The 25,352-nt window shown below is 40.8% G+C and overlaps 1 protein-coding gene across 1 annotated transcript in view; it reads right to left on the bottom strand.

Annotated features, from left to right (window-relative positions):
- Nucleotides 1-1,001: 1,001 nt before the first annotated feature.
- LOC109109680 (sprouty-related, EVH1 domain-containing protein 1-like) overlaps nt 1,002-25,352 on the bottom strand; it is a 38,831-nt gene continuing 14,480 nt past the window's right edge. Inside the window, exons 4-6 of the mRNA XM_042742997.1 lie at nt 23,505-23,554; nt 14,572-14,715; nt 1,002-3,244 (exon numbers count right to left, since the gene is read on the bottom strand). Coding sequence (XP_042598931.1) covers nt 2,663-3,244; nt 14,572-14,715; nt 23,505-23,554 — 776 coding nt within the window. The 3' untranslated portion in view covers nt 1,002-2,662. The remainder of the gene's footprint in view (nt 3,245-14,571; nt 14,716-23,504; nt 23,555-25,352) is intronic.

Genomic DNA, 25,352 nt, shown 5'->3' with positions numbered 1-25,352 from the left:
GCAAGCACACACACATATGGCACACACACACACACACACACACACACACACACACACACATAAGCGCACACACACACATACAAGAACACACACACACAAAACACACACACACACACACACACACACACACACACACACACACACACACACACACATACACACACACACATACACAAGAAAACATTGGACCCTTCCTGTCAGAGCAAGCCACCCAACTTCTTGTCCAAGCTCTTGTTCTCTCCAGACTGGACTATTGCAATGCTCTCCTGGCGGGCCTTCCTGCATGTACTATCAAGCCTCTACAACTGATCCAGAATGCAGCAGTGAGGGTTGTCTTCAATGAGCCAAAAACAGCTCATGTTACTCCTCCCCTCATCAGGTTACACTGGCTACCAGTAGCCGCTCGCATCAAATTCAAGGTACTGATGCTTGCCTACAAGACGACCACTGGCACGGCACCAACATACCTAAACTCATTAGTTCAATCTTATGTGCCCTCCAGAAGTTTGCGCTCTGCAAGTGAATGACGCCTTGTGGTGCCATCCCAAAGAGGTTCAAAATCACTCTCACAGACCTTTTCCTGGACTGCTCCCAGCTGGTGGAATGACCTCCCGATCTCAATTCGAACAGCTGAGTCTTTACTCATTTTGAAAAAACATCTAAAGACTCTTATTTTCGCCTGCACTTAACCAACTAATACTAGTACTTACCTTTTGTTTTTCTTGTTTATCATATTCTTAAAAAAAAAAAAACCCTGGCTACGTGTTCTGTACTAGACTAACTGAGACTTGTCATAGCACTTGTATACCGTTGTTTTTCTTTTGTTGGTCTGATTGTTTCTATTGTTCTCATTTGTAAGTCGCTTTGGATAAAAGCGTCTGCTAAATGATTAAATGTAAATGTAAACACAAAACAAACACACACACAGCACACAAGAACACACACAGCACAAGAAAACACACATACACACACACACACACACACACACACACACACAGCACTAATTTAATTTCTCTTTTTATTTTCATGGTAATGTTAACTGATGTAATAAGTGTATGCTGTAACATAAAAACAGTTCTGTATGCATATTTACACTGTATATTTATGAAAGTAACAAGCTACTGTACATCTGTATACAGAAAATACATCTGACATGAGTTATTGAACTATAAATATTACATAATATATTTAGTATTTTCAAACCATGATAGAAATAGCTAGACATAGATATAAAGCGGCAGAAGCAGATGTGAGGCACTTCTTCAGATGGAGGAGAATGAAGCCGATGGCACTAAAACTAAACGAGTTCACAGGCTCAGAAACACCGCTGTACTGCAGAACACCAGCACACGACTACACCACGAAAGAGCCAACACTGGAGAAGCGTTCCATACTTCCAGGAATAGAGAAGAACACCAATAAAATTAAACAATAGCAGCACCTGATTAAACTGGTAGTCACATGAACACAACGTGACACGCGGAAGCGTTGCATAATCCTCGAGGAGCCGCAGAAATCAGCCGTTCTCCACAGACGCCAGCGATCACCAGAAGAAGCAACACAAAAGAGCGGCGAGGGTTAAACTATACTGGAGAACTAGATCACGGTTAACAGTCATCCGATTAAATCTTGCGATGCGGTTAGTGATTGTTTGTAGCAGCTTCATAAGACGCACTATTTACTATTCGTCATTCTGTGATACAAAACTAGAGAGAATCTCCATTAAAACCTAAGACGTCTTTTCCGTCGTCTCCACTCCTTTTCAATGTGAAACAATATTAAGATGTGACCTGTGTACATGATGAAAATCAAACCACGATACATACCGTCACAGCGGGAATAGTGTTGATATGTACAGCCGGAGGTCTGAGAGCCGAGCGTCTCATGGAAATACTTGCATAGAAAGTAAACCGTTCTTTCCCACAACACTGACAGATCATCTTTGCACAAAACATCTGATTATTAGTCAAAACAAGATTCGGCATCAACATAAACATGCATTTAAAATGAGCACTTATATTGTCCTGTGTTGAATGTCCCTCGGGGTTTTAAACCATCTGCGGTCAAAGTCTGGATCAGAAGGAGCTTCTGTAGACGAAGTGCTTGTGGGATTATAGCAAGTGCCCGCTGGATTGAAAGCATCAGCGCTTTAAGAAATGCTTGTCCTGAACACGATGCAGGAGCAAAACAAGAGCACAAGAGTCTGTACCTTAATGCATTTCTCCGCTAGTACTGATAGTGTCAAAAAGAAAAGGCCACGCTTAATAACTGCAGGAAAATCCCTTTAGTGTACGCCTTTTACACTGTGTCCTAACTACACACAATGCGACATGATAAAAGGTATCTTTTTTAGTTTTTGTCCTAACTAGCCGCGACGATGACACGCAAAATTTGTTTGTAAGACACGCTTCTTATTAGCTGTGGTGTTTGATTGATTCTGTCGTGTCTGGTGTGGATAGCTACATTGCTTGTCACGTGGCGTGTAGTTGGGACACGGTGTTAGAGCTCTGTACAAGACTCGATAGTATACACGCGATGTGCGCCCCAGCGTATGTTTCCGGACACTCCTCCAGACGTCAGGAGCTCCTCCGCCCGTGCTCCACGAGCGACGCTCCACCCGTCTCGGGTCAGTGAAAGCAGCGCCGTCCGGCACCCTCACAGCTCAGCCCGCGGCCTTGTGCTTTCCTCCACAGCAGCGGCAGGCCTCTCCGCAGCGGTGGCAGGCGCGCAGCGGTGGATAGCAGCACATGCAGGGCGCCAGCAGAGACAGCCCCAGCAGCGCCAGCCAGCGCACACAGAACTGCTCCTCGCTGGCGTCGCAGGAGCACGGGTCCGAGAAGTCTCCCTCCGAGTCGGACATGCAGTGGTACAGCATGCTCTCGGCGCACAGCATGCAGCTCAGCCGGTAGATGCACTGCTTGATGGGGTCGGGCGCGTCCTGGCACTGGCCGCGCCGGTTATCCTCGTGGTTGAACATCTCTCTGCAGTAGATGCAGTGCGAGCGCTCTCCGTCCTCTCGCCGCCGCCGGCCCGATGGCTGCTTTGTCTTGACCGAGTCCTTGGCATCCAGCTTGGAGAACGCGGCGGAGGCGTCGGGCTCCTCTCGCTCCGGGTCCTGCTTCCACAGCACCGGCTGCCGGTAGTCCTCGTAGCCTTGGATGAGGACGTCCTTGAGTGGGTTGATGCGGACGATCTCCTCATCGTCCATGTGAAAGCTCACGTGCCACCTGCTGCTGGCGGAAACCTGAGACAGAAACAGACAGCCTGAGAAACCGCAGATGCAGTCAGACTAAAATTTATTCAGACACCTTCAAAATTTCTCACATTATCACCGTTTATTCGCAATAGTTTCAAAAATGGTAATAAAATATGACAAGAACTCAGTTAAACTGTGTCAGAAAAAAATCATCTTGATAATGTCAGATAACTTTGATTGAAAGGTATATCACAAAACATGGTCAAGTCAAAGTGTCAAATTTTTGGTCCCAAATTTTTATCCGTTTTACTGGTAGCAGGGGCGTGTCTTCGTGGTGGCCCCAGCTGCCCCCCTACCAGATGTCTTGCTGGCTTGTTTTTAGCAAATTTCTAACTGCATCTGGCAGGGGCGGATCCTGGCATGTGCAGCTAGGGCCGCTTTCTTCTCCTCTCCTCTCCTCTCACTTAATTTTAGGCAGTTTCTATGGCGTGATATATGACAAATATTAAGCGCGCATAATGTTATGTGATCCGTGTAATGCACGAAGACGAATCTCCACTCACAAGTGGATTTCCATCACTCACACAAAACTGGACATTTGCTTTTAAATATACATTGTTCTTTTATGAATGGTCTCTGCTCTCGCTCAGATATTGTGTGTACACGCTCAAACGTGTTCGCATCACTGAAGACCAGAAGAGGTTTTTTTTTCTAATTCAGGTAAGGAGTAGGCTTTTCTCACTAAATGAAAGCAAGCTGATTATAGTCATTTCTCTCTAGTTAGTTATTTTATTAAAAGCCTACTTATTTTAGTTAAGTGCTTAAATTGTAAATATGCATTTATTCAATTATTTTATTTAGTGCATTTGTATTTTGTTGTTTTTGTAAAAAGTTTTGCAATAAAAGGTTCCAGAAACAATCACTGAGGGTGCTTCTGAAATTAGTGAGGGTGCTCTAGTCTAGTCTAAACACTACATCGTTTTTGAAGAAATAAAGCTAATCAAATCTACAATTGTAGAGTGAGTCTTGTACTTTTCTTCTTGAGTTGAATTTTTATTTAAATATTGAACCTCTTCAACAATTTTTTTTTTTAAAGCGCTATATAAATAAAGGTGACTTGGTTGAGCACCTGCTATTCAATTCTGGTGCACGGTTATTCTACAACATCTTAGATTTATATTTTGCTTCCGGCTTTGCTACTGTTCGGATGTTCTTGCTAACTACTCCACGCTTTCATCTCTGTTTATGTACTTTTCTCAGATTTTTCTAAGATTCTATCTACAGCAGATCAGCACAGTGCTCAAACAACACATTTTTGGCATAAACACTAAAACTAAGAAATTTTTTGGGACAGGAATAATTCCACGAAAAAGGAGACTCCTTGCCTCCCACTGCCAGCAGCTTCATTTCGGAGATGGGAAAAACGGCTGCCTACATTCAAAACAGGCGAGAAAGAAAATGCCTCCTGTTGAATATACTTGCTGCATGAACTGCCATAATTTTCTACAAAGAATTGTGGTTTTTTGAAACAAAGTTACTTGCTGGACTTTTTTAAAACAGGAGGAACACACAGTAGATAACTGATCGCCACAACAATCTATACCAAAAAAAGAGAAACAAACCAAAACTCATGAATCTCAACAGTTTATACGAAGTGAAGAGCAACAAGCCAAAACTGATCGCCACACTTATCGATGGCACAAACAGGGAGCGAGACCCAAAGGCACTCGAGACGTCAAATTGTCACGAGTTTCTCATATTGCTGCGGTAGCATCCTGCACCCCAGATTTGGCTATGAAAAGGCATGCAAACACTGGTATTCTACCACCCCCTACACATCTTGAGAACAGATTTGAAGCATTAATGAATGTGGGTAAGGAATCCCCAAGTGTGATTAAACATGGATCAGATCAGCCAGCAGCAAACATCGCTACTAACAGGCGCTCAAGGTCGAGCAGACAGCGGCATTCAGCTCAGAGCGCAGCCGAGCCCAGGACTCTGATAGTGGGCAACTCCATTATCAGAAACATTAGTAGCAGGACTATAGCTACATGCTGCTTTCATCAAGCAACTGTCTCTGATGTGAACAAGGAACTTCGGAACATTCTGATGAAGCACAAGACTGCAAATCGAATCATCATCCATGTGGGAAAGAATGATATTCGGAAAGAGCAGTCAGAATTCCTAAACCCTCTGGAGTCGATTAACGCGGATACACGTTTTGTGTCATATTCTCCTGATAAGACCAAAAGAACTTAAATTACACTTTCAGTTTTGATCGTACAGATAAGAACAATACATCAATCGAATCTGTAAAGGGTTTACTTTTATTTGTATACACACATAATAACAACAAAACTTTGTGCATTTATAAAATAAACAAACAGAGTGCGCTGTCTGCCGCCTTAGTTCTGCGTGATCTTCATTTAGAAACGCGTTATTAAAATGAACTGTAACTCAGCAAATACTCAACACAGAGACATGAGAGATATATCTCTAGAAAGCTTGACATGTCTACTTTTAAACTTATTACCGAAAACAAATATTCTGTGATAAAGTAATCCATATGAAAACGTGATGTCCAGTCTTTCACGTCTCCCTTCATTATATCCAATGCGACCACGTGCCCAGCGTGCTATTGATATTATAATGGTCCACGTGAAGCTCGCGGCGGGTAACTGCCCTCATCAGAGCAAACAAAGCAGCCAGACTGTACTTCACGTTTTTTAAACATGAGTAAGTCTTTTTTATTATTAATGTACTTGTATTAGTTTTCATATAACTTGTAGACATTTTACTAGTTAGACTTTTTCCAAAATATGATTCCTGACTAAATGTATAATCAAGTGAAACATTATGAAGTTTCATTTTCATCACCTCAATGTTTCATGATGCCAGGAAGGTTTTTTTTTTTTTTTTTTTTTTACGTATAACATAGACAGCAATACAATATAAAAGTAATATGAGGTATGTGCCAGGTATGTGATGTTCATTTATATATTTCAACATGACACAATACCAGTCAAAACTTTTGACCAGTAAGATTTTTTTATGTTTTTATAAAGAATTCTCTTCTGCTGACCAAGCCTACATTTATTTGACCCAAAATACAGAAAGTTGCATTTGCTAAAGCAGTAATATTGTGAAATATTTTTACTATTTTAAATAACTGCTTTCTATTTGAATATATTTTCAAATTTAATGTATTCCTGTGATTATAGCTAAATTTTCAGCATCATTACTCCAGTCTTACTTCAAGTGTAACAATATACACTATACCATTCAAAAGCTTGGAGTCAGTATATATAGAAATTAAAACTTTTATTTAGCACACAAGTGATGATAAATACAATAATCATGTTACAAACTATGATGTTCTTTCAATTAATAAAAAAATATAAATAATAATAATAATAATAATAATAGTTTTTTTTTAGTAGCAAATCAGAATATTAGAATGATTTCTGAAGGATTGTGTGACTGGAGTAATGATGCGAAAATTCAGCTTTGAAAGTTAGCTTTGATTGTTCCTAATAAATTGTTTAACTGCACTTGCAAGTGAATCTCAAGTTATTTTGTGGGATAATTAAATATATTCTAAATAAACTACAAACATAAAAATATATACATTTATTTTGTCCTCACATTCTTTCTTGTAACTCTTCCCTCTCAGTCACACACCTGGGTGAAAGGCTCATTATGCAGCTCATTATGCGGGGCTTTGTCTTCTCATGTGTGACCACTCCCAGCAAGGGGAACTAACATGTTTTCATGGTTGCTTGGGCTGAACACAAGGCTTTGACAAACTTGCAGTATAAAAGGAGTGAACTTCACTGACAATTTAAATCATTTCTGGGGCCATAGACAACTGTTTAAACCAGATGGCCTTCACCCAAACAAACTTGGTGCAAGAGTGCTAAAGGACAATATCTACTTATCCCTCCATCACCCTGTCTAAATGACTACCGTCCCATAGCGCTCACTCCAATCATGATGAAGTGCTTTGAGAGGTTAGTCATGCACAACATCAAAACCAGCCTCCCCAACACACTCGTTCCGCTCCAGTTTGCATACCGTCCCACTCTTCAGACGATGAATTTCCTCCACCCTCCACCTGGCTCTTACCCACCTAGAAAATAAAGACTCCTATGTCAGAATGCTGTTCATCGACTTAAGCTCAGCATTCAACACAATAATCTCACAACAGCTCATTAATAAACTAAACCTGCTGGGCCTTAACAGTTCCCTCTGTAATTGGATCCTGGACTTTCTAACTGGAAGACCTCAGTCAGTTTGTGTCAGCCACATCACCTCGAGCACTACCACACTGAGCACAGGTGCCCCACAAGGCTGTGTGCTCAGCCCACTGCTCTTCACGCTGCTGACCCACGACTGCACTGCCAAGTTCAGCTCCAACCACATCATAAAGTTTGCAGATGACACAATGGTGGTAGGTCTCATCAGCAACAGCGATGAACCGCACTACAGAGAGGAAGTGGCACAGCTGGCTGAATGGTGTGGCACTAACAACCTACAACCCCCTCAATGTGGGGAAGACAAAGGAGGCTGTGATGGACTTCAGAAGAAACCCTGCTGACCACCCCCCACTGACCATTGACAGCTCGACTGTGGAGAGAGTCAGCAGCACTAAATTCCTGGGGGTGCACATCACAGAAGATCTCACCTGGACCACCAACACCATGTCACTCTCAAAGAAGGCACAACAGCGGCTACACTTTCTCCGCCAGCTGAAAAGAGCAAGTCTCCCTCCACCCATCCTCACCACATTCTACAGAAGAAACATTGAGAGCGTGCTGACCAGCTGCATCACTGCCTGGTATGGGAACTGTAGTGCAGCAGACCGCAAGACCTTCCAGCGGACAGTGAACACAGCTGCAAAAATCATCGGTGGCCTTCTCCCCTCCATCCTGGACATTTTCGAACTTCTTTTTGAGTGGCATTCACTACACAGAGCCATAGATCACTGACAACCTACGCGACATCACGTTCGAAATCAAATGCAAGTCATCTGCGATTATGTACGCGATATTGCCTAACTGTCAGTGAACTACGGCTTTGTGTAGTGAATGCTGCTCAATCTGAAAGCAGGTGATGGAGATTTAATACTAATCACTGGACCGGCTTTACTGATTAAATGTGCATGACAATCGAATGCGCTTAATTGCACAGCCCTACTATACACAGCTACACAAACTTTCTTTTCAAACCTTAAAAAATAGTAACTTAAATAACATTTGCACACTTTTTGCTACTGTTGAGAGACTAACAAACCCCCAGGTCAGATTCCCAGTGAATTGTTCTCCGACAGCAAATGCAATGAGTTTGCTTCCTTCATTTCTCAGAAGAACAATAATAGCAGGAAGGCGATTAGCACATCCTCAAGTTATGCAGAGGTCAGACAGATTCAACCGCAGTTTCAAAAAGAAGTTACTATGTCTGTTTTTGAAGCAATTGATAGCAAAATTCTGGAAGAAATAGTACAGCAACCTTAAATCGTCAACCTGCTATCTTGACACACTTCCACCATATTTTAGAAGCAGATCTCTTAGAAGTTGTGAACGCCTCACTTCTTTCTGGGACTTTTCCAAACTCCCTGAAATCTGCAGTTGTTAAGCCCCTCCCGCCCGAAAAAGAGCAATCTTGATAAAACCATACTGAGCAATTATAGAGGCAAGATTATTGAAAAGGCAGTTTTTAATTCAAATGGGTACCTGGACAATTTTCAATCTGGTTTCCGACAGCATCACAGCACAGAAACAGCGCTCATTAAAATAATAAATGCTATTCACTTAAATTCTGATTCTGGCAAAATATCAGTGCTGGTACTACTAGATCTCATTGCTGCATTTGACACTGTCAATCATAACATACTTCTACAGAGACTGGATCACTAGGTCAGGCTTTCTGGGATGGTTCTCAATTGGTTCAGGTCATACTTAGAAGGGAGAGGTTATTATGTGAGTATAGGAGAGCACAAGTCTAAGTGGACGTCCATGGCATGCGGAGTCCCACAAGGTTAAATTCTTGCACCGCTCTTGTTTAGCCTGTATATGCTCCCACCAAGTCAAATAATGAGAAAGAATCAAATTGCCCATCACAGCTATGCTGATGATAACCACATTTACCTAGCCTTATCTCCAAATGACTACAGCCCCATTGACTCCCTCTGCCAATGCATTGATGAAATTAACAGTTGGATGTGCCAGAACTTTCTTCAGTTAAACAAGGAAAAAACTGAAGTCATTGCATTTGGAAACAAAGATGAAGTTCTCAAGGTGAATGCATACCTTGAAGGCCCCGGTATACTTCAAACGAAGTTCGTTTTCTTTCTTCGCTTCAGGGCAAAAAGAAGTTCGAAAAGGCTGAGCGACGGTATACTGTTTTCGAACATTCCAATACCCCCGTGCTGCTGGAGGCGGGGTGAAGATTAATGTAAACATAACTTGTGAAGCTCGCGCGTATCCCCTAAACACAACAACGATGAAGTGTAGGCAATCTAGGTGTGAGATGGGCACCAATGGTCAGAATATTGATAATGATTAGCAGCAGTTCAGAGTCAAGTATCATGTTTGCAATACAAAAGAATCATACTATTCCCATCTATAATCAGTCCTTTAGTTACTTTATTTTATTAGTGTTCTCTGAAAAATTTAGCATGATGTGAAAAAAAAATATTGGAGCCAGTCTGTTACTTGATTTTATTAGTGTTCATTTATTTTATTTAACTGGATCAATTGTTATACCTTTTTATATTTAATGTGGTATGATGATTTACTTTTGATAAAAACAAAGGTTTATTATTGTATATTCGTTTGGCATTTCATTTATTGTATACCCTTTAAATTTGCTTATTGAAAGAAAAACAGCAGCAGCAGCAGCAGTATGATGGAACATTTATTTGAAACATGTATTTGGTACCTGCTACCTTATATCTTTACTCTTTCCTTTAATTCTTTTCATGGTTTTGGAAAACTTGTCTCGGATGTTTCTCTACGTCACTTTTTGCATAACTCCGGGTCATCGACAACAAGCTTCGTTGCAATTTCTTTCTAGGAATTAATGTTTTCTCTGAATCTTTAAAGTCTCTCCATGAGCGATCGTACAGGTGCGAATATATCTGTGCCAGCTCAGCTATTCGACCCTCCAGTGTATTCATGTAGTGACTAGGCCGGAGATATTGTTCTATACTGCCTGACCTCCATTGAATGAGAAACGAACCGGGAAAAAAAAATTGCACGTCAAAGAAGGTGGAGTTTCAGAACACACCCCCCGATTGCGTAACTGCCACGGACCAATGGAAGCTTAAAGGTGTTCAGGAGCCAAACGAACTCCCCCAGAAAATTTGCTTTGGTCAGCTGTTTCGAACTGCCGAAACAAACTGAAAATGAACTTCGTTTCAGCCTGATATTGTTCGAAATTACATCATATCAGTTCGTTCTTCGATTTCGTTTGAAGTTTATCAGGGCCTTAACTCTACAACAAACAACAAAAAATCAAGTCAAGAATCTTGGTGTGATTCTGGAGACAGACCTTAGTTTCAGTAGTCTTGTCAAAGAAAACAGCCTATCATCATCTCAAAAACATTGCAAGAATTAGATGTTTTGTTTCCAGTGAAGACTTGGAGAAACTTGATTATTATTGTAATGGTCTCCTCACCGGCCTTCACACGAAGACCATTAGACATCTGCAACTCATCCAGAATGCTGCTGCCAGAATTCTGACTAGAACCAGAAAATCTGAGCATAGCACACCAGTCCTCAGATCCTTACACTGGCTTCCAGTTATGTTTAGGATTGATTTTAAAGGGGTCATATGACGTTGCTAAAAAGAACATTATTTTGTGTATTTGGTGTAATGCAATGTGTTTATGTGGTTTAAGGTTCAAAAAACACATTATTTTTCATAAAATGTACATTATTTTTGCTCCTCTATGCCCCGCCTTTCTGAAACGCATCGATTTTTACAAAGCTCATCATTCTAAAAAAGTTAGGTATATGCTGATTGGCCAGCTATCCAGTGCGTTGTAATTGGCTGAATACCTCGAGCGCGTGACAGAAATTTTATGCCCCTTACCACACTGTGGTGCCATCTCCCAGCACGATGAGACAAAACCAATAAAACCTATTACAAATTAGGCATTTGCTGGATTTGCTGGTAGAGCATTGCTTTAGCAGCGCGAAAGGTTGTGGGTTTAATTCTCGGGGAACACACCTACTGGTAAAAAAATAAATAAAAATGTATAGCCTGAATGTACTGTAAGTCGCTTTGGATAATAGCGTCTGCTAAATGCATAAATGTAAATAATCAAACTATTCTAATGCAAACTTTCATGGGAAAGTTCTTTTAAATAAAGACTGAAAGAGTTGTTATATCTTAAAGGTCACATATCTTAAACCTTTCTGGAGTTTTATTTTAGGATTTGATGTCCTTAAGAATATATATTTGTGGTATAAGTACCAAAAACCATCTCAACATATTTTACAGCTCCTTTATCAGGAGCTCTGCTGAGAACAGGTCGATTTTGGCCTGTCTAATCAATATTCATGAGCCTTTCTTCTGATTGGCCTGATGTTTTCTGAGTGACGCACTGCCACGAATGTCAAAAATGCTCGCGTTTGCAGCACACACTTCTTATCAGAAAAGCTTCAATAAAGTATTGTCTTTTGTTGTTATGGACGCGTCTACAGATTTCTTGCCATATGTTTCTTGCATCTCATGACTAAAACGCCTATGAAATAATTAGGGATGCACCGATACTGGTATCGGTATCTGGCCCAATACTGAGCTCCTGTACTCGTACTCATTAAAATGCCCCGATACCAAACGCCGATACCACACAGCATGTGATAAGTGCCATATTCAGACAAAGAAACATCGACAACAGAACAACAGACAGCAGAATTGAGTTATTAGAGATTAACGTTGTCTACGTAGGATACTTATGCAATGAATATAATGTTAAGAATTCAGTATTAACGCCTGTATAGCTGACGTGCACAAGCTGATAAAGCACCGTGAGTGGATTGAGCGCGCAGTGGCGGAGATGTGCGAGCTTGTCGAGTGAATATACATTTCATCACTGGAAAGTTTATAGTTCGGTCGGATATTTCAAAAACAGGTAAGTAAAACAATGCCCAAGTTACTTAACAGTAGGGAGGGAGAGAGAGAGAAGAGAAAAGAGAGAGAGAGCGAGAGAGAGAGAGAGATAGAGAGAGAGAGAGGGAAGAGAGAACGCTCGCACATTTCTGTTGTGTGATCTTTGATGTTCACTCACTTAGCACACACATTTGGATTAAAACTAAACCATAAAACAGACAATTTATATGGGCATTCACTATAAACATTTATTTTCAACAGGCACACATGACTTTCTGGCCAAAGTGAATCTAGTAGCCTATGTGTAATGCGCTAGGCAGTACATTACTACTGTCCCTCTCGTTCTGCAACAGTACAAATACATGCACGTGTTGCGCGTGTTTTTCTTGCTTGAGTGTTTCTGCATTATATGAGTGGCTTTGGAATATAAATCGCAGCACGTTTCAGATTTAAAAAAAAAAAGACAACTTATATTTGTGAAAAATATCACAGGAGATCTATAATGAGTGGTTCCCTGCATTATTACAGCAAAGTGCGTCATTACAGTACTAAGTTGCTGCAATGGAGCAGCTCTAATGCTATTAAATTACAGATGATGAACCATAGGGCAAATAAAAAGAACAAAGAAAGTAACAAAAACTTGTAAAACATATTTTGATGGGCATAATTAAGTAGAGTCAAACCAAAAATTATTCAGAGACCAGATATAATTTTTTTTTTTACAAGTAGGTGCAGGACACTATAGTTCATTTATGTAAATGAGGATAGCAAAATAAAGTAAACTGTGACAAATTCTACCAAAAAATTCTTCAAACAGTCGACCAGTAAAACTGATACAAATTTGGGACCAAAAATTATTCAGACCAAGTCTGGGGAAAAAAACTGAAGTTCAGGTTTGCATGAACCTGGATGACAGCATGCCCAGGAGACTACAGACAGTCATTAAGGCTAAGGGTTGCCCGACTAAGTACTGATAGTTGTGTAAATACTGTCATACTAACAGCTGTCTGAATAACTTTTGGTTGATTGTAATCCATTACATACCTTTCTATCAAAGTTATCTAACATTATCAAGATTTTTTTTTTCTGACACAGTTTAACTATGAGTTCTTGTCATATTTTATTACCATCTTCTAAACTATAGAGAATAAACTGTGATAATATGAAATGTTGAAGGTGTCTGAATAAATTTTGGCTTGACTGTATCTATTTAACAAATTAAGTTAATCAGCTAACATTATACATACTCTTTTGGTTTCAGTACCCAATATTTTAAAAATTTACAAATGCAATAAAAATATCGGCATCGGTACTCGGCATCGGCAAGTACCAAAAATAAAAGTATCGGTATCGGGCGAGTACTGAAAAAAGTGGAATCAGTGCATTCCCTAAAAATAATGTCTGTGTGCATGTGGGTAAAACAACAAACTGACGATTTATATATAATCATTTGTAATTGTATTTACATTGTTGGGATTAATTGTGACTGGAACAATAATGTAGCTGTAAAAATAGTTGCCTGCTGAAACTGAAATGTATACATCTTCATCATGACTAGATAGACACGCTGAGTTAGTCTTTATTATACACGTTAGATGTCATCCACAGTAACAATCCTGTCAGATCGTCCATCCTTTGAGTGAGTGTGTAATGTTACAGGTCGGCCGATCTGGTTTCGTGGTTAAAGTTAACCTTTCGACATGTTTCCATGTTGTTGTCGCTCAGCAATGTTATGGACGCGGTGTTGTCTGGGGGTTTGGCAAAAGCAGAGTGGGACGGTGGGTGGTGACTGAAGGCAGTGACTGTGTAGTTCTGACATCAACTTTTTAGGGAAGTCACAACGTTTCGTGAAAAATCACAGCTACTTTATGCAGGCTGTGTGCATTTTACTGTGGACTGACTGTTTTGAAACTTATATGGAAGTTAAATAGCCCCTAGACCTCAGTTATCGTGAAAAAAGCCAGGAAATTTCAGTTTTGACAATATGGGACCTTTAATGATGGCGATGCTGAAGCCATGTGACCGTGGTGTAGTTTGATTATAGACTACATTTTATAGACTACATATACATACTTATTTTCTGGGTTTTTGTGGAGGAAATATAAGTGATGTAAAATTACAGCCTACAAAATACACTGCAGCACTGTATTTGACTCCATTTTGGACATGAAATGAACTTCCAGCACATTGATTATGAATACAGAAACTGATAGATGATGTGGTCTGATGTGTGAGTGTGGGTGTGTTGTGTGCTGTACCTGTGGTGGCAGGAACCACTGACTGGCAGTAAGAGACTCATTGAAGGGCTGAGCTTGAACATAAGAGCTGTGGAAGGGTTCAGTAAACACGACACCATGAGAACAGAAGACGTCCCTCACCGGAGTACCAACAGACACCGTCTCCTGTCAATCACAGCAAACTCACGCATTAGCAAGATGAGTAGAAGAGTTTGTTTCTTCACTGGAGGAAGTGTTATTATGGATTATAGACTCTATGTATTTTAGTTAAAAACATCTTAATGCTGGATGTGTTTCAGCTTTTGTCTTCTCCAGATGTTAACTGATGGACTGGAGTGCTGTCTATTACTTGTGGATTATTGTGATGTTTTTATCAGCTGTTTGGACTCTCATTCTGACGGCACCCATTCACTGCAGAGCATCCATTGCTGAGACACTGATGCAGTGCTACATTTCTACAAACCTGATGAAGAAACAAACTCATCCTGATCTGGGATGAACTGAGGGTGAACACATTTTAATTTTTGGCTGAACTATTCCTTTAACACTTTCAGTAAAATAAAAAATAAAATCATGAAGCTCAGTCACAATTACAGATGATCAACAGCAATATATTAATTTAAAGCAGCTTTGACAAGCTCATATTAACGGAGAGACAAACGGAGTGTTCGCAGTTTGAATTTTCTGCTTGACCTGGATCTGCTGTATGACAAATGAATCTTTCAAAGATACACGTGTACATCAACACTGAAATCTAAAACCTTGAGGTTAAAAAGCTCTTGGGCATTAAATGCATCATCTGCTGAAATACATCTGAGCCAGTGTGAGTGGATCAGCATGAGCAGAGCCTGCTGCAACACACCAGCAGAGGGAGCTCTGAACCACGTGTCACTTGACGCCTCTGACCGCAGGGATCACTGATGATCACACGAGCCACACCAGAACCTCCACATGAACCGGCCCATCACAGCATGATCTGACAGCATCCCCCTTCACCTGTGTGACACCTCTCTCACACACACACATCAGCACACCGCCGCCTGTGCCACAGCATGTGACGCGCTCACATTACAAGAAACAGAAAATATCACACTGACAAGTAACACTGAGTGTGTGTGTGTGTTTGTGTGTGTGTGTGCTCATAGTCACATGAGAGGAAGCGTATGTCCAGGTCTGTGTTTATATCTCTTTGCTCCAGTAATCCTGCAGTAGCAGTGAATGAAGAGGTATCATAACGATCACAAGTGCAGTATGGAGTACCTCAAGGCTCAGTACTAGGACCGTTACTCTTCATCTTTTACATGTTACCCTTGGGAAATATCATCAGGAAACACGGTGTTAGCTTTCACTGTTATGCTGATGATACTCAGTTCTATGTTTCTTCGTGGCCCGGCGAAACATACCAATTTGAAAAAATAACAGAATGCATAGTCGATATAAAAAACTAGATGCTGAGTGATTTCTTACTGCTAAATTCTGAAAAAAAAGAGGTTTTAATTATAGGACCTAAAAGCTCAGCATGTAATAACCTAGAACGCTGTCTAAGACTTGATGTCTGCTCTGTCAATTCTTCGTCATCAGTTAGGAACCTAGGTGTGCTATTTGATAGCAATCTTTCCTTAGAAAGCCACATTCCTAGCATTTGTAAAACTGCATTTTTCCATCTCAAAAATTTTCTAAATTACGCCCTATGCTCTCAATGTCAAATGCAGAATGTTAATCCATGCATTTATGACCTCAAGGTTAGACTATTGTAATGCTTTATTGGGTGGTTGTTCTGCACGCTTAGTAAACAAACAGCAGCTAGAGTTCTTACTAGAACCAGGAAGTATGATCATATTAGCCCGGTTCTGTCAACACTGCACTGGCTACCTATCAAACATTATATAGATTTTAAAATCCTGCTTATTACTTATAAAGCCCTGAATGGTTTAGCACCTCAGTATTTGAACGAGCTCTTGTTACATTATAGTCCTCCACGTCCGCTCCGTTCTCAAAACTCTGGCAATTTGATAATACCTAGAATATCAAAGTCAACTGCGGGTGGCAGTTTCTTCTCCTATTTAGCGCCCAAACTCTGGAAAAAAAATAACCTACCTAACATTGTTCGGGAGGCAGACAACACTCTTGCACAGTTTAAAAATTAGATTCTGAAAGACCGTCATTTTTACATCTCTTTGTGTTGTGTGTGTTTGCAGAACCTGGCTTACACATAACACGTACTAATACACTTCTTCAATATCCAAATCCGTTTTAAAGGATTTTTAGGCTGCATTAATTAGGAAACCGGGTAACCGGGAACACTTCCCATAACACCCGATTTTTAGCAATTGCTACATCGTTAGACGAAACGTGGCATCTACGCTCATATTAGTCTGTTTCTCTCTTATTCCGAGGGTCACCGTAGCCACCCAGATCCAGTCTGTATCCAAGTCAGAGGGTCACTGCAGTCACCCGGATCCAGTATGTATCCAGCCCAGATGGTGGATCAGCACCTAGAACGGACCTCTACAGCCCTGAAAGACAGCAGAGACCAGGACTAGAGTCCCCAGAGACAGATCCCCTGTAAAGACCTTGTCTCAGACTGACCACCGGGACAAGACCACAGGAAACAGATGATTCTTCTGCACAATCTGACTTTGCTGCAGCCTGGAATTGAACTGCTGGTTTCGTCTGGTCAGAGGAGAACTTTTGGTTCACTGAATTCAATTATGAACTGCCTTTAACTGTCATTTTGCATTATTGACACTGTTTTCCTAATTAATGTTGTTCAGTTGCTTTGACGCAATCTTTTTGTTTAAAGCGCTATATAAATAAAGGTGACTTGACTTGACAAAACACACACACACACACACACACACACACACACACACACACTGACACACATTTACACGTGCACTCACAGACACTCACTCAAACTCACACGAACTCCCTCACACACACTCATACTTTGCACACACACAAACAAAACACACACACTCATACTCGCAAAACTCACACACACACACTCATACTCGCACACACACACAAAACATTCTCTCATACTCGCGCACACTTGCACTCGCGCACACACTGACACTCTCACACTCTCACACACTCGCACTCACTTACTCTCACTTGCGCACTCACAGTCTAACGCACATGCATTCACACATACTCACTCACTCACTCACACTCATGCGCCTCACAAACACATGTTGATTTTGATGCAGATGTAGCTGTTTCAATTAAAGTATTTTTATGCCAAGGTTTGGACATTGCATAAAAAAATGCTGTACGAAAGTGAAGATGCACATAAATCTTTAAATGCATGTAAAGAATGTGTGCGCTCAAACATTCTCTTTCATCTGATAAGAAAACGTACAAATAAACTATGATGGAAACACATTTACACAATAAACTCCTTGATGCCATGTGACTCAAAGTCACATGACTTTGTCTAACAGATCATGTGACTGGATAACTGGACTGTTTCCCCGTTTGCAGAAACTTAAAATATATCTGATAGTTCAGCTAAAACATCTTTCAGAAAAACTTTTTCAGTAGACAAAAACTCCAGAAAACAGTTCTGAATGTTGTGTGTTGTGAAAATTGTGACCTTTATCCAGTGCGTGACTATAAAGACTGCAAGTCTGTCCCTCACAGCCATGCTTTCATCTGTTAAATTCAATATGGCGTCTAACCTGACTTATGTCTGTTGTAACACTTATTTCGTTTACTGCACATACTGACCGCACACACACACACACACACACAGTGCACTCCATCTGAAGAGAGAAAAGCAGATCTGCTCTCTGTGTGTTCTGATGAATCTGGGTCTGACATACACATACACAGAGCAGAACTCCCAGCATGCCCTGCGGCGGACAGCTGCTCTACTGTAACTCAGAAGCAGAACGTTGCTCACCTGCTGCTCTGACAGAAACACACGTGACTGACTGTGGCTCTGAATCACCATGGAGAGACGCGCGCCGCAACAGGCGTGTGATTGGGCCGATCATGGATGATCTACATGGCAAAGGACACGCATTTTTAGCTCTTAATCTGTGAATGAATCAAACACGACGCTGCAGGAGACAGACGAGAGGCAGAGCAGCGCTTCCTGAGACTCCTGAACCACAGCACCTCTGCAGCATTACATAAGTTTCATTTGTATATTATTACATTTTCATTAATATTTTGATTAGCTTTTATTTTATATATTGTAATATAGTTGTTTTTTGCCATTTTTATCAGTTTTGCGCTATTTAAATATTACTTTTCAGGTTTATTTTATATTTATTGATTTCCTGTTAGTAAATTTCAGTAATTCAACTTATTTCAGTTGGTTGCCAAGGGAACCTTTCTAATTTTTGTTTAGCTTATGTTTTAAATATTTATATATTATTGTATAGCTTCATTTTAATTAACAAAACTGTTTTTAATAGCTTTAGTTCACAATAACCTGAAGCTGTGCTCCAATTTTCAACACATAACTAACAGGACCAGAGAGAGACACATGTGTGATCATGAGTCCAGTCATACAGAGGAATCATGGTTATCTGTGGCTGAGACACACTCATCGTCTGTGTGTGTGTGTGTGTGTGTGTGTGAGTGTGACTCTGCATGCGTGTGAGAGACTCTGCATGTGCCAATGTGTGTGTGTGTGTCTGTGCGTGTGTGTGGGCGCGTGTGAGCTACTGTGTGCGTGTGTGAGTGTGACTGCGTGTGTGTGACTGTGTTAGAGTGTGTGACTGCGTGTGAGTGTTCGTGCTTGTGACTGTGTGTGTGTGAGTCTCTGCGTGTGCCTGTGTTTATGTGAGAGTGTGTGACTGCGTGTGTGTCTCTACATGTGCATGTGACTGTGTGTGTGACTCTGCGTATCTGTGTGACTGCGTGTGCGTGAGAGTGTAATCGCGTGTGACTGTGTGTGTGTGACTCTGCGTGTGCGTCTCTGCATGTGTGTGTAACTGCGTGTGAGTGTTTGTGCGTGTGTGTGTGTATGAGACTCTGCATGTGAGTCTCTGCGTGTGCGTGACTGTATGTGCGTGTGTGACTCTGCATGTTTGTGCGACTGTGTATGTGTGAGTGTGACTGCGTGTGCGTGTCTGTGTGTGTGAGTCTCTGCGTTTGCCAGCGTTTATGTGAGAGAGCGTGTGACTGTGTGTGTGTGTGTGTGTGTGAGTCTCTACATGTGCATGTGACTGTGTGTGACTGCGTGAGTCTCTGCGTGTGCCTTTGTGAGTGTGTGATCGCGTGTGCGTGTGACTGTGTGTGTGCGTCTCTGCATGTGCATGTGACTGTGTATGTGTCTGTAATTCTGCATGTGTTTGTGCATGTGACTGTGTGTGTGTTTGACTCTGCGTGTGCATGTTTGTGTGTGTGACTGTGTACCTGCGTGCGTGACTCTGCGTATAGAGACTGTGTCTGTTCCCCGAACTAGAAAATACAAAAAATGTCCAAACCAATTTAAAAGTAACAATTTAATTGATGTTAAACAAATAAAAAACAGATGCAATACAGATAAACAAATGATAAAGCTTGGCTTATTGAATATCAGGTCCCTTTCTACGAAACCACTTTTTGTAAATGATATGATCACTGATCATAACCTAGATGTGCTCTGATTGACAGAAACCTGGCTAAAACAAGATGATTACATTATTTTAAATGAGTCTTCACCCCAGGATTACTGTTATAAACATGAGCCACATCCAAAAGGTAAAGGGGGGAGGTGTTGCTTCAATTTATAACAATGTTTTCAAGATTTCTCAGAGGGCAGGCTTCAAGTATAACTCGTTTGAAGTATTGGTGCTTCATATAACATTATCCAAAGAAACAAATGTTAATGATAAATCCCCTGTGATGTTTGTACTGGCTACTGTATACAGGCCGCCAGGGCACCATACAGACTTTATTAAAGAGTTTGCTGATTTTACATCCGAGTTAGTGCTGGCTGCAGATAAAGTTTTAATTGTTGGTGATTTTAATATCCATGTTGATAATGAAAAATATACATTGGGATCAGAATTTATAGACATTCTGAACTCTATTGGGGTTAGACAACACGTCTCAGGACCTACTCATTGTCGAAATCATACTCTAGATTTAATACTGTCGCATGGAATTGATGTTGATGGTGTTGAAATTATGCAACCAAGTGATGATATCTCAGATCATTATTTAGTTTTGTGCAAACTTAATATAGCTAGAACTGTAAATTCTACTTCTTGTTACAAGTATGGTAGAACCATCACTTCTACCACAAAAGACTGCTTTGTAAGTAATCTTCCTGATGTATCCCAATTCCTTAGCATATCCAAAAAATCTCAGAACAACTTGATGATGTAACAGAAACTATGGACTCTCTCTTTTCTAGCATTTTAAATACAGTTGCTCCTTTATGCTTAAGGAAGATTGAGGAAAATAGTCTGACACCATGGTGTAATGAGCACACTCACACCCTAAAGAGAGCAGCCTGGAAAACGGAGCGCAGCTGGAGGAAAACAAAACTAGAGGTGTTTCGTATTGCTTGGAGGGAAAGTAACCTATCTTACAGAAAAGCATTAAAAAACTGCTAAATCTGATTACTTTTCGTCTCTTTTAGAAGAAAACAAACATAACCCCAGGTATTTATTCAATACAGTGGCTAAATTAACGAAAAATAAACCATCAACAGGTGTTGACATTTCCCAACATCACAGCAGTAATAACTTTATTAACTACTTTACTTCTAAGATCGATATTATTAGAGATAAAATTGTAACCATGCAGCCGTTAGCTACAGTATCACATCAGACTATTATTAATTCCTTATTGTTATTAGGATATGTCCCCAAAACCTTCAAACTGGCTGTTATTAAAAGCCTCTCATCAAAAAACCACACAGACCCCCAAAGAACTAGTTAATTACAGACCGATCTCGAATCTCCCTTTTCTTTCCAAGATACTAGAAAAGGTAGTATCCTCGCAATTATATTCCTTCTTAGAGAAAAATGGCATCTGTGAGGATTTCCAGTCAGGATTTAGACCGTATCATAGTACTGAGACTGCTCTCCTTAGAGTTACAAATGACCTGCTCTTATCATCTGATCGTGGTTGTATCTCTCTATTAGTGCTATTGGATCTTAGTGCTGCGTTCGACACTATTGACGACAACATTCTTTTGCATAGACTAGAACACTTTGTTGGCATTACCAGGAAGTGCATTAGCATGGTTTAAATCGTACTTATATGACCGCCATCAATTCGTAGCAGTGAATGAAGAGGTATCATATCGATCACAAGTGCAGTATGGAGTACCTCAAGGCTCAGTACTAGGGCCGTTACTCTTCACGCTTTACATGTTACCCTTGGGAGATATCATCAGGAAACATGGTGTTAGCTTTTCACTGTTATGCTGATGCTTCTCAGCTCTATATTTCTTTGCAGCCTGGTGAAACATACCAATTTGACGGATTGCATAGTCAATATAAAAAACTGGATGACGAGTAATTTCTTACTGCTAAATTCTATAAAAAAAAAAAAAGAGGTGTTAATTATAGGACCTAAATTACTGCATGTAATAACCTAGAGCAATGTTAGGTAGGTTATTCCAGAGTTAGTAATGTTCAATGTGAAGCTTACACTGCGATGTACCTGAGAGAAAACCATCTGATCTTCACCAGGAAGAAAAAAGTGTTTTAAAGTTTGCTCTTTTCCAGAACATCACAGTTATATATGACATGAGAATAAGGCCTGAAGTTTGGAAGAACATTTTAAGGAAAATATAACTATATTTTCATAATGACTTTTTTTTTTCTTCTCAAACCTTGTGGTATAAAAACACTCCTGGCCAAATGCCCCCAGAGGGCATCACTTCCCACTTTGATAATTACTGTAGTTGCCATGTTCTGAACATCACAGCCTTTCTTCTCCTCCAGATGTAATCTATTCTAAGTGGTTGAATAAAAATATTTGGACTTTATATTTAAAAATTACCTCAACTTAGCACCAGCAGGCTTGTTAGCTAGACAGTTAGCATCAGCTAACAATATTTACTTATTTTCATCTGTCTACTCAACTAGTTAATAAAAATGTATATTGTTGCTAAACAATATAAAAACAGCCTCAAACAGACATCAGATGATTTTCAGTTAATGATTTTTTTGATTTCCAATCCTAAAATCGACATTAGTAACTTACTGTTAGCAGCATCAGTCGCGCACGCACGTGCGCTCACAAGATCTCCCGGTTCTTACTTGTGAATTCAGTTCACTGGAGACTCGCACTAAACGGTTCATTTGAATCAGTGAGTTTTCGACTCGAGAACAGCTGTAAAAGGATCATTCTAATTTGGGAATGAATCGTTTGGTGCGATTTGCGATCTGATTTAAAAGGTTCATTGAAAAGACTCAGTTTGTTCATGCATCAGACACCGCTTCTGCATGTCGGAGCACATGATATATTATAAGGAGTAACGATATGTTTTATGAAATGTAGTGAAGTAAAAAGTACGATCTTATGCTTTTGAATGTAGTGAAGTAAAAGTAAAAGTTACTCAAAATAAAACTACTCCAGTAAAGTACAGATACTTGAAAAATGAACTTAAGTACAGTAACGAAGTAAAGCTACTCTGTTACTGTCCACCACTGGTGTGTGTGTGTGTGACTCTGCATGTGCATGACTGTGTGTGTGTGTGTGTCTGTGTGTGTGTGTGTGTGTGTGTGAGGGCCAGTGTGTGAGTCTCTGCGTGACTGTATGTGTGTGTTTATGCATGACTGTGTATGTGTGAGTATGTGTGTGTGAGTTTACTCACCCTGCGCATGCATGTTTGTGTGTGTGTGTGTGTGTGTGACTCTGCGTGTGTGTGTAAGTGTGTGACTCGGCATGTGCATGTTTGTGTGTGACTGTGTGATAGTGTGTGACTCTGCGTGCATGTGACTTTATGTGTGTGTGTGTGAGTGTGTGACTCTGCGTGTGTGTGTGTCCCTCACCTGTGATGAAGGCTCTTCAGGAGCGTCTGTGTCACTGTACGGTGCGCCTCCTGCAGGTGAACATTACACATTCAGATCAAACAGCATCAGCTGTACTGTTAAAAGCATTTCTAGCACTCAAGGCCGTGTGTGGTTTACCACGGTAAGAACTCCCTGAAGAGTGGTAAAATCACTGTGAGAGGCATTAAACAGCTGCAGCACTGTGATGTCAGACAGGGCCTTCAGCACGACTCAGATCACACACTGATTAATCTGCAGGGCCAGCAGCTGTTTGTCTTTAATTAGCAGCATCAGCTGATTAGATTTCTGTTTGGCCCATGAGTGTTGAGATCAGGACTTTTATTTTGATAGCACTGAACCAGAGCGCGAGGACACACAAGACATTCCCAAGGTGCTTCTCAATTCCTCGTTTCCTCTGCTCACGTCTTAGCTCCACTACCTTAGGATATGAAGGAAGGATGCAAGGAAAGGAAATGAGGATGAAGGAATCAAAGGATGAACATGGGATATTCTTGACCCCTCAAGCGTCACTTAAAAGTGTCATCAGCAGCGCTAAAGGGATCTGCCCTTAGTTAAGTTTGTTATTTAAGGCATTCATAAAAATATTAATAAAGCAAGATACCCTGTTGAAATATGTGACATGTATGGTTTATTTAAAATGCAAAAGTAAAATATAAATGTAAATTAATATGACAGATGTGAAGGGGGAGGAGAATGTATAACGTGCGTCACAGTTAGTCGATAAAACACTTCCGCAAAGCACACAGCTCATGAATCCTCAGGAAGCCTCCTCGCGGTGCAATCAGAGAACTGAGATGCTGAGCTCCATGGGTTTCCGGGTCACAGGATGGAGGAGCGAGGCAACGAGGAGGGATATTGAGAAGCACCCCCACTCAGCTCAATGAGCAGTGCACTGATGAACTGATGCTTAGTGTTCACTTCCCTTCAGTCACCTTCTCAACAAATTCTGTGATTGTGTAAAATACCATTACAGAATTAAGAAGTTCCTATTTGAAGTTTAAATCTTTTTATCTCACAGATTTTTTTTAATCAAAGTCATTTTTTTTTCACATTCATGCATTTTTCAAATAACATTTTGTACAATTATGTGAGTAAATATTATGATAACTGTAGACATTGTTATGCGTGTGTTATTTACTTTGATATCATGTAGTCCTATAACAGCCTCTCTGCTCTGTAATATGAGGGGTTCGTGCAGTACATTTTTGACCTCATCTGGACATTTTTAGGTTCCTATGAGGAAACAAGTGTGTGTTTGTGTCTGTGCGTGAGTAAGTGTGTGTGTGAGTGAGTGAGTTCGTGTGTTGTGTGTGTGTGAGTGCGTGTGTGTGTGTGAGTGTGTGTGTGTGTGTGTGCGTGAGTGCGCGTGTGTTGTGTGAGTGTGTGTGTGTGAGTGTGTGAGTGTGTGAGTGTGTTGTGTGCGTGTGTTGTGAGTGTGTGGTTTGTGCGTGTTGTGTGTGTGTGTGTGTGTGTGTGTGTGTGAGTTGTGTGTGAGTGTGTGTGTGTGTAGTGACGCGTCCAGCAGTGCTGTGTCCTGGTTGCCACAGTAACAGGCTCCTGAGAGCCGGAAGGCTGTAGTCTGGAGTCATGCAGCAGGAATACTGAAGAAGCTGCTCGTTACACAACACACGCTGGAAAATTCCACTTCAGCAAACGAGCGCTGACATCATGACGAGCGGTGACATCATCACGTGGAGCTGAGCACGTATGTGAACTACAGACAGTGACCTGGACACACGTGTGTGTGTGTGTGTGTGTGTGTGTGTGTGTGTGTGTGTGTGTGTGTGTAAGTGAAATGCACAGACTTTCTCCAACGCCGGGGTCTGA

This window comes from Cyprinus carpio, chromosome B17 (assembly GCF_018340385.1).
Source record: "Cyprinus carpio isolate SPL01 chromosome B17, ASM1834038v1, whole genome shotgun sequence".
NCBI lineage: Eukaryota > Metazoa > Chordata > Actinopteri > Cypriniformes > Cyprinidae > Cyprinus > Cyprinus carpio.
This window is presented reverse-complemented; position numbering and strand designations above follow the sequence as displayed.